The 11,087-nt window shown below is 47.0% G+C and overlaps 1 protein-coding gene across 1 annotated transcript in view; it reads right to left on the reverse strand.

The window, feature by feature from the left end:
* tmeff1a (transmembrane protein with EGF-like and two follistatin-like domains 1a) overlaps positions 1-11,087 on the reverse strand; it is a 67,372-nt gene that overhangs the window by 12,750 nt on the left and 43,535 nt on the right. The window contains exons 5-6 of the mRNA XM_019257775.2: positions 6,742-6,838; positions 4,692-4,840 (exon numbers count right to left, since the gene is read on the reverse strand). Coding sequence (XP_019113320.1) covers positions 4,692-4,840; positions 6,742-6,838 — 246 coding nt within the window. The remainder of the gene's footprint in view (positions 1-4,691; positions 4,841-6,741; positions 6,839-11,087) is intronic.

The following is an 11,087-nucleotide window of genomic DNA, read 5'->3' on the forward strand; positions in this document are numbered from 1 at the left end:
TCCGTCAGCGTCCTCTTCACTCTCTTCTCCTCTGCCATCATGTCCATAGAAGATGCTGAGCCTGGTTACCTCCTCTTCTTCTTCCTTGTAGTCCATAACGCCTGTTGGTACAAACACTCAGTTCACACACACAGCTTGGCACAGCTTGGCAGTGAGCTCAGAGCGACGGGTACCCGTCGCTCTGAGCTCACTGCCAAGCTGTGCCAAGCTGTGTGTGTGAACTGAGTGTTTGTACCAACAGGCGTTATGGACTACAAGGAAGAAGAAGAGGAGGTAACCAGGCTCAGCATCTTCTATGGACATGATGGCAGAGGAGAAGAGAGTGAAGAGGACGCTGACGGAAGAAGCTAAGAAGAGAAAAGGAGAGAGTGAGCGAGCAAGAAGCCGCCGGACAAGAGTAAATGTGGGACTGACTTTTAGTGGTTGGTGAGAGCTTGGTGAAATAAAAGGCTGAAAGACAGACGCCGAGCTGGGCTGACTGCTGCTGGACTAGGCAGTGAGATCAGCTGCTGCTGGGTCTGGTTCTGGAGCTGGGCTGACTGCTGCTGGACTAGGCAGTGATATCAGCTGCTGCTGGGTCTGGTTCTGGTTCTGGGCTGACTGCTGCTGGACTAGGCAGTGATATCAGCTGCTGCTGGGTCTGGTTCTGGTTCTGGGCTGACTGCTGCTGGACTAGGCAGTGATATCAGCTGCTGCTGGGTCTGGTTCTGGTTCTGGGCTGACTGCTGCTGGACTAGGCAGTGATATCAGCTGCTGCTGGGTCTGGTTCTGGTTCTGGGCTGACTGCTGCTGGACTAGGCAGTGATATCAGCTGCTGCTGGGTCTGGTTCTGGTTCTGGGCTGACTGCTGCTGGACTAGGCAGTGAGATCAGCTGCTGCTGGGTCTGGTTCTGGTTCTGGGCTGACTGCTGCTGGACTAGGCAGTGATATCAGCTGCTGCTGGGTCTGGTTCTGGTTCTGGGCTGACTGCTGCTGGACTAGGCAGTGAGATCAGCTGCTGCTGGGTCTGGTTCTGGTTCTGGGCTGACTGCTGCTGGACTAGGCAGTGATATCAGCTGCTGCTGGGTCTGGTTCTGGTTCTGGGCTGACTGCTGCTGGACTAGGCAGTGATATCAGCTGCTGCTGGGTCTTCGGCAGATAAGTTGTCTGCGTCAGATTGAAAGAGGACGTGGAACACGGTGTGGATTAATGTCGAGTGGGAATCAGAGCTCAGCTCCCGTGGAAACAAACGGCATGCTTGGTTTGTGGGTTAATTGAAAACATTGGTGATTAGACACATTCATTTGTCTGACACGGCCTCAATAACGAGGCTGATTTATGGCCCAGATGAAACGGTCACAGTTGTGCAGTCAGCAGTGTTCACCCACGGTGGAACAACATCCATCCTGCATTTTACTACATCAGCAAGTTAATGTGGAGTAATGATCTCCGTCTACAGCACTTAAATAATGTTGGAGGTGGAGGAAGGAAACACTGAGGAGTAATATCAGTGATTCATGGAGGAGGGAAGGAAACAACATGAGAGAGACTGACAGGAAGTGAAACACTTTACATGTTTTCAACTGAAGAAAGAAAAGAAGAAACCAAGGAGGAAAAGCAAATATATGATAAGAAACATAAAGAGAAAGAAAGAAGGAAAAGAACGAAGCACGAAGGGAAATAAAATAATCAAAGTAGAAAGAAAGAAAAATAAATAAACGGAATAAAAGAGGAAAGATTAAAGTTCAGTTTAGTCACCAGAGAAACTCAAAGTTCTGCTCCACACTGACTCTGGATCAGGTTTGGGGTCTGAAACCAAACGCTGATCTTATAATCATATATTTATATTCATGCAAATCATTTGGTAACCATGGTAACGTGTCAAAGGCTTTGAAAAGTGCTGTGTTTGTATGCTGCTTTGTGTCAGTCTCCACCTGATAGTCATTATGTCTAATAACACTAACGAGGCAGTCAGTTCTTTGTGACGTCAAAGAACATCAATAATTATTCACATTAATAATCAAACTCTGAGTTTTCTGTGTTTAATGATTCACTATTAAATAAATGAACGTCTGTCCATCAGCTGAATTTGATTCCTGATGATGGACGAGATGAGAACTTTAAGGCAACAACAACAACCATCTTCTGTCTTGATCTGAACCCAATGAACCGAGTCTTCTTTCATCTGAGGATCAGTCTGAACTGAGGACCGTCTCTCAGGTCTATAAAAAGGACTTTTGTTATTTACAGGGCGGTTTATTGGTGAAGAACGAGCCTCTTTCATAATTCACAGAGGTTATGGTGAAGCTCAACATGCCTGGACGACAGGATTTTCCAATTTGGATTCAATAAAACGGTGATAGAGGCATCAGCGGGTGGATTTATCCGTCTGCACACACACTGAAGAGGCCGACATCGGCTCTCATACTCACTCCAGTCGGGGTCGGAGGTCAAAACTGTGCTGCAAACTGAATCCATGGGAATCAAACTGTTCACACAATATCATTATTCACTCTTAGTCACAGGATAACAGCTTCATTGAGCTGCAGTGCAAATATGTCGAGGTTTCTAACGGTTAGAAAGACTGAGGAGAGAGGTACAAAGCACAGCTTTTATGTGACATTGAACGCCTCACACAGGCACATCGCTTGCTGTAAAAAGGCTCCCTGCTCACCAAAAAACCTGATTTCCTCCTGAACATCTCTGAATGTGACACGCCTCATTGGTTAAACGATACGTTGGCGTCGAAGCTTCACGCGGCGCTTCCTGCTGGCTGCCACAAAACCGCACGTGGCGCTTTAAATCCTCCGCCTCCACCCGATCGCTCATGCACGTCAGTGAACAGCGTGATCACTGACAGATGAACAGACTGCGGGTGTAGAGAAACACGCCGCCATGTCGGAGGTCAGAAACCAAAACTGACGAGTAGTGTATGTGGTGCCATTAAAAACATATCAATGAGCCACACCATGAACACACACACCGCGGGTCATTTACACACTGTCCTGCTGCTACAAACACTCACTACAGCAACAAATGTGGATTCATCCACCGCTGAAAATAGACCCCAACAGATGCACCGTTTCCTGTTTGTCTGACAGAAACTAGATGACGACATACTTTTAATCATACAGTGTGAGTGTGTGCCAGACTGTATGGAGTTTAATTATGCAACAGCTGCATATTCAGGCTGATTTAAGGAGGCAGACTGATGGATCTGGACTGAAAATGTAGATTTTTGATTCACAAACAGATGTCGAGAAGCCATACTTCTTGACATCTGTTTGTGGGGCGACTGTGGCTTGGAGGTAGAGCGGCTCGTACCCTAATCAAATGACCGGTGGTTTGATCCCCTTCAGTCTGCATGTCAAAGTGTCCTTGGGCAAGATACTGAACCCCAAATTGCGTGTGAATGGGTGAATGAGATATGTCCTGTAAAAGCACTTTAAGTGGTCAGAAGACTAGAAAGGCGCTATATAAGTCTGTTTACCATACCCAGTTTCCTCCAGGAGTCACAATTCTCCCGTACTAACATATTTCACATAAAAATGCAGTTTCAGTGTGCGTGCTTCATTTCCATTCTTTGTGCGTCACCATAATGCAGGAAACAAAGTCTCTGAAACTCAAATCCTAGAGTACTATTTTTGAGAAGAGAAGCTGCTGCTCTTCATCTGCAATGCTCATGGTATTCATACAATGTCCGCAACATGCTCTGTTCACCTTTGTCTGGCATTCATGCAGCAGCCAAACACACGAGGATCCACCTGACATGAAAAACATTTCATCAGGAAGCTGACAGAGCAGTAAACACGTCCACAGTCTCTCCAACAGAACTTTACCTTTCCAAATTCTTAAATGACAGTAAACTAAACATTAACTTCAGTCACAGCATGTGGATGAAGGTCTGGATAGAGTTTGACAGGTGGCATCTTGACTAAAAACACAGGACTAACAGTATAAAGAGTGTTTATCTGCAAATGTTGTCCTGCTAACTAGCCAACCAGTGGCTCAACCAACCTAACATTACGTGGGCAAAAAGTTCGCATATCGTTAGCTAACTACATTATCGTACGGGGTTACCAGTTAGCCCACTTCAGGACCTGAACACCCATTGTGTTGGAGCTGGAGCAGCTCTCTCCTGCTGCTGAAACTTTCGGTAACTGAGGTGAAACTGAGATGTAATGTTTGAAGTTGTGGCTAATAATGCAGAAATCTAACCTCTTGCTTTGCTAAGCTAAGCAGTAAACGAGTAATGAGCATTTGTTTCCGGGATAACAAGTTGTTGGACAATTTGACTTATTGGACCCAATGGGACATTAGTTGGACGACTGCGATTTTGGAAAAACGGGCATCGAGGACCAGTGACTTTCTTGAAAAGGAAGCACGTCTTAAAAAATTAATTCAGCTTTCAAAACAACAAAAGGCCTTAAAAGATATTTAAAAGTCTTGAATGTAACAAATGGCAGGCAGTAACATGTGATGCTTCTGTTTGTGATTGCAGCCTGTCAGTAGACGTTAGACAACCAAACTAATGATGGGACACTTGATTGTGCTGCAGGAGGCTGTTCAATCCTTTCGTCGAGTTTCAGTCAGGACTGTCAGACACTGTCACTACCAGTTAACAAGAGCAGCTACCTTTTAAACTAGCTCATCCATCCATCCATCCATCCATCCATCCATCCATCCATCCATCCAGTGCAGAGAAGTCTTACCGGGGCACCTGCCCAGGTGTTTGACGTCGATCTGCTCCTGCTTCATACATGACGCCTCTCGGACCAGACAGGGGTTGTTGTAGGAGTTCCCGTCAGTGGCGCACACCGGGTTTTCATTGTGACCGCTGCAGTCGATGTTACAGATGCACCTGAGGAGAGGAGTCATGTGTCAGGACTGTTTTTTTTTTTTTTTTTGGAAAACGAATGTTCTGTCTGCAGTCTGGAGCCGGGATATGTTTCAGCTACAGCAGCTCTCATCAGCACTAAATCATTAGCTGGAGCACATTTAGAGACTTCTAAATGAAGACACAGCTCATTAATTCAGCACAGACTGGCTGTCTGCACATAAGGAGATAAATGTAATGTATTTTGAAGACCTTTTTCAGACACGGAGGCGATACAATTCAGAGAAGAGAGTCATTTTTTTCCAATTAATTCAAGGATTCACTCTTACAGACAGGAAAATAATCACCTCACTATCAGAGGCCTATTTTCAACAAGGCATGGTGAACTCATGGACCTCTCATGTTGTTAAGATTACACCTAAAAGAGAAATTTAGTTTGGTTAAAAGAGGTTCACTTCGGGCTCTGACTGATTGATCGATTGATTGATTTTTTTTGTTTCACAATCTCACCTTTGCATTGCAGCTAGTGCTATGAGTTAGTGTCAGGATACACTCTGAACCGGCAGTGTCCAGTCTAACAGTGAACACAGCAACAGAACCTCTGAACCAGCAGTGTCCGGTCTAACATTGAACACAGCGACAGAACCTCTGAATCAGCAGTGTCCAGTCTAACAGTGAACACAGCGACAGAACCTCTGAACCGGCAGTGTCCAGTCTAACAGCGAACACAGCGACAGAACCTCTGAACCAGCAGTGTCCAGTCTAACAGTGAACACAGCGACAGAACCTCTGAACCGGCAGTGTCCAGTCTAACAGTGAACACAGCGACAGAACCTCTGAACCGGCAGTGTCCAGTCTAACAGTGAACACAGCGACAGAACCTCTGAACCGGCAGTGTCCAGTCTAACAGTGAACACAGCGACAGAACCTCTGAACCGGCAGTGTCCAGTCTAACAGTGAACACAGCGACAGAACCTCTGAACCGGCAGTGTCCAGTCTAACAGTGAACACAGCGACAGAACCTCTGAACCGGCAGTGTCCAGTCTAACAGTGAACACAGCGACAGAACCTCTGAACCGGCAGTGTCCAGTCTAACAGTGAACACAGCGACAGAACCTCTGAACCGGCAGTGTCCAGTCTAACAGTGAACACAGCGACAGAACCTCTGAACCGGCAGTGTCCAGTCTAACAGTGAACACAGCGACAGAACCTCTGAACCGGCAGTGTCCAGTCTAACAGTGAACACAGCGACAGAACCTCTGAACCGGCAGTGTCCAGTCTAACAGTGAACACAGCGACAGAACCTCTGAACCGGCAGTGTCCAGTCTAACAGTGAACACAGCGACAGAACCTCTGAACCGGCAGTGTCCAGTCTAACAGTGAACACAGCGACAGAACCTCTGAACCGGCAGTGTCCAGTCTAACAGTGAACACAGCGACAGAACCTCTGAACCGGCAGTGTCCAGTCTAACAGTGAACACAGCGACAGAACCTCTGAACCGGCAGTGTCCAGTCTAACAGTGAACACAGCGACAGAACCTCTGAACCGGCAGTGTCCAGTCTAACAGTGAACACAGCGACAGAACCTCTGAACCGGCAGTGTCCAGTCTAACAGTGAACACAGCGACAGAACCTCTGAACCGGCAGTGTCCAGTCTAACAGTGAACACAGCAGTCTATCAGGTGGTTTTCTTGGCTCCTGGCGTCCCGGGCTGAGTCAGTTCAGTTAGCTACACGGCTGACCGAGCTAACCACAGATTCAGTTAGCAGCACTTAATTAGCCGTTAGCTACTCTAGCAAGTAATTAGGCGAAAGCTATCTGTCCGTCATCAACTGTGGAAATCACAGAGAGTTGAAGCTGAGCAGCCAGAGGACATTAAGGTCGTTAAGGACGTCAGAAGAAACCACCACAGGTCAAACACTCACCAGACGTCCTCAGAGTCTTCGTCACACTCGGCTCCGTATTTACACGTGCTGCACTTGGTGAACTTCTTCCCAGCGTCAGAGCCTGAACCTTCATCGTCTGTGAAAATCAGAGAACAGAAATATTGTTTGTAAGTACAATGTAAAGTGGAGCAGCTTTCATCAGGAGGGCTGAGAAAGAAAAATGTTGAGGGGAATTAATTCAACATGTTTTAGGTCTCAATGATACGAAGATTATTCATCCACTCAGGGATTTATTAAGAATATTGGAAAACCTTATTTCAAAACCCCGTTATTATCCATCACTGTTTGAGGCGGTGGCATTTTAATAAAGTATAAATCATTATTTCATTAAACATCAAGAGAGTAAAACCAGTCTGACTTTTCTCTGCTCTTGACGATCCAGCCGTGCATATTTAATTGGAGAAATTAAAGACATTTGTGGAAACGTGTTTGGATTTAAAATTAAGAACATATGAGTCAGTGACACTCGTAATAAACTCTCCAGAGAGAATCAAAGTGAAGACAGACGGAGAAACAAGTTCAGAGAAACTTCCGTCCTCATTCATCTGTGAAACTTTAGTCTGGTTTATCTGTAAGGACTCTTTTCTCCCCCATAACCACACAAAGTCCAAGTTTTAGACAGTCTGTGGGGACGTCGTGGAGACTACGTCCAGGTTTTAGACAGTCACGGGGACGTCACGGAGACTACGTCCAGGTTTCAGACAGTCTGCGGGGACGTCGTGGAGACTACATTCAGGTTTTAGACAGTCACGGGGACGTCACGGAGACTACGTCCAGGTTTTAGACAGTCTGCGGGGACGTCACGGAGACTATGTCCAGGTTTTAGACAGTCTGCGGGGACGTCTCAGAGACTACGTCCAGGTTTTAGACAGTCACGGGGACGTCACGGAGACTACGTCCAGGTTTTAGACAGTCTGTGGGGACGTCACGGAGACTACGTCCAGGTTTTAGACAGTCTGTGGGGACGTCACGGAGACTACGTCCAGGTTTTAGACAGTCTGCGGGGACGTCACGGAGACTACGTCCAGGTTTTAGACAGTCTGTGGGGACGTCACAGAAACTACGTCCAGGTTTTAGACAGTCTGTGGGGACGTCACGGAGACTACGTCCAGGTTTTAGACAGTCTGTGTAGACGTCACGGAGATTACGTCCAGGTTTTAGACAGTCTGTGTAGACGTCACGGAGACTACGTCCAGGTTTTAGACAGTCTGTGGGGACGTCACAGAGACTACGTCCAGGTTTTAGACAGTCTGTGAGCTGGACATATTTAAAAATCCATCGTTTGTAAGACGGTGCCAGTTAAACAGAACCATAGCAACTTAACGTTTTAATTTATTGCGCTGTTGGCTTTCACTGTAAATCTGTTGGGGTAATTGGGGCAGTTATTGTTCCCAGTCCGACTCTGTCCAAACCCAAATATTTACAGCGCCCGCTCACAGAAAATCCAACGTCCCCGCAACGTTTCGATTTTCATGTTTTCATTTCACCTCGGTGTCTCGGCGGCACAGTTTCTGCTCCACCCACTGTGTGACTTTCCATCTTCATATTTTTCATCCCTCAGCAGCATAATCAGATGTTATTAGTTTCGTTTTTGCACTTCTTTCCACAACAGCGGCTTGATTTCATTTCCAAAACAACCTCCAGCTCAGTTTTCTGTTCCGCTGGGCGCCGTTAACACAGACGACACCGCTTGTATCAACATGCGACACGGCTCGCACACTTTTCTATCAGACACAGCTGAAAGTGTGTGAAGAGACTCCTGAAGCTTGTCGGCCTCACATTATCATCATATGATATTATTATTTTTATTATTATTATTATTATCACCATTACAGGGGATGCGTTTAATGCCATCTCGCATGACAGCGTCCATTTTCCATCAGAGAGTGAGTTCAGAGCAGACGAGGCGGCGGTAACAACCGGAACATCAGAAAGCAAAGAGCCGCGGGGATTATTCATGCTGCCTTTCATCAGGGGAGCCGTTCAGGATTCATCCAAAGTCATTTTGCAACGCAATAAGAGCAGAAAGCTCAGCGCTATCACGAGGAAGGAAATGAAAACGACCAAGAAAGACGTACACCTGAGTTTCTTTATTATTTTTTGGCCTTTTCAAGCTTTTTATTTCTGACAGAGAGAGATCGGAAAGGACATGAAGCAAAGGGCCGCAGGTCGGATTCGAACACTGGGCCGCTGAGCCTTCGCACATGTCGCGGACGCTCGACACCGCGACATTAACATGCCTGATTTCTAAGCTAAAGTTAGCTCGTGTTGCTCAATGTCTGTAAAAAGCCAAAGGAGGTCTGACCCGGAGCCGGAGCCGCTGAACAGGCGATGCAACCGGGCTCAGCAGCTTCTACGGACATAATGGCAGAGGAGAAGAGAGTGAAGAGGACGCTGACGGAGGAAGCTAAGAAGAGAAAAGGAGAGGAGAGAGTGGTGTAGTAGTGAAGGGTCTGAATACTTCGACTAGAAATAAGGGTGGAGGTTTCACTGTGGGGCAAATTTCTTATTGTCAGAAAAATGCGACAACATAATTAACATCGAGAGGAAGGATGCTCGTGTGTGTGTGTGTGTGTGTGTGTGTGTGTGTGTGTGTGTGAGCCTGCTGGCTGACAGATTGGCCTGCTGTGTATGGATGTATTGAACATGGAGAGCTCAGCCGGGGCTCGGAGGCTGCCGATCGATCGACGAGGATCTGCAGCAGAGAGGCTCTTTGTTTGTGTTGGACTGGGCTGACAGCAGGATGCTGCTGCCGCTTCACCACCACACAGACCAACAACACCACCCGGCTACAGAAAATATAAACCTCGTGATCAGGTTTGATTTTGGAAAGCCGACAAATCGTCGGGGGCAGTGACGGATGGGCCATCTGGAAACTGGACAACGGCCAAGAAGAGGCCGGACTACGGTCCACTCAGGATGGAGCATCGGCTCCGTGGGACGCGAGCAGCCAATGATAGAAAGTTCTGATGTAATACTTTAAAATGTGCTAATAGAAACACAGCTAACGAGCTTCCTTGAGGTGTAACAGTGCATTCCTGCGCTTCTTAACACGTTAAACTAGACACCTATAACAACACCCACCTGTCAATCAAAGCGTCCACGCTACTACGTTACAAAGGCCAATCACCAATGAAGGTCCAGAAAGGACTGAGCGGACCATCAGATCCTCCCTCACACCGCTCACACTGTACCCTCCTACAGAGTATTCGAGCATCAGCGTCTAGCTTCCAGTGAACACGGCTGAACTGAACACAGCCTCTGAACCAGTCTAACAGTGAACACAGCAACAGAACCTCTGAACCAGCAGTGTCCAGTCTAACAGTGAACACAGCAGCCTAATGAGGTGGTTTTCTTGCCGGGTTTGGCTCCTGGAGTCAGTCCAGGGTGGATCTAAAAGGGGTAACTGGACTGGACTACTCAACACTAGGCGATGCCAGGTTTGGCATGGGTCTCGGGTTCTTGCTTGTCTCACATGCCCTTCTTGAACCTTCACACATGTCAACAATCTGCTCTGAGCGGGGTTTGAACCCACAACTTCTGGATCTAAAAGAATCTCAGAGGCAAGATCTTAAACCACTGGACCACAACCACCTGCTGACTTTCTCCTTCCTAGTCGGAGCTTGTTTTGGGCAATACCGCCCCCAAACGAGCAGCTGTTGTGACTGCATGATGTTGTCCAGGTGGTTTGGTCCGCAGTGTGAAACCAAATGAAGGTGTGACATTTTTCCACATTCCCCGCCCAATCAAATCCCTGGACTATCCTGGTGTGAAAGCAACATAACAGCACCTGTGAACGTCTGCATCATTTCTACAGAGTGCTGTTAGCGGGGTTTGAACCCACAACTTCCGAATCTAAAAAGGGTTCAGTGGCAAAACTTTAAACCACTTGACCACTGAACATGACAAGCAGTAACCAGGAGCACTCCAACGGGAAATTCGCGACGAGGAAATGCACGCAACGGACGGGTTTGAGTTTTTGTTTGTTTTTGAGTTCAGTTTGATCTTGAGTTTTGTTTGGTTTTAGTTTGATTTTTAAGTTTTAGTTTTTGTGTTTGAGTTTTTGCATACCTCAGGTTGCCGGAGCCGAGGTTTGATCCCATGTCGCTGCGTTGACGGGCGGCGTCCTTCCCCACTGGACCATCTTCAGTACTGATGAAGAGAAGAACCAGGGTCAGATTGGGGGGAATCATGCTGAAGATCTCTCCCATCAGTCCTGATGGAGCTGCTGAAGAACATTTCTGTTCTTCACTTTGTTTGTCTCATCATGTAGAAGGAAAACCACGTCTCCCTGTCCTTTTGGTTCAGATGGTCTAGAGGTCCGT

This window comes from Larimichthys crocea, chromosome II, assembly GCF_000972845.2.
Source record: "Larimichthys crocea isolate SSNF chromosome II, L_crocea_2.0, whole genome shotgun sequence".
Lineage (NCBI taxonomy): Eukaryota > Metazoa > Chordata > Actinopteri > Sciaenidae > Larimichthys > Larimichthys crocea.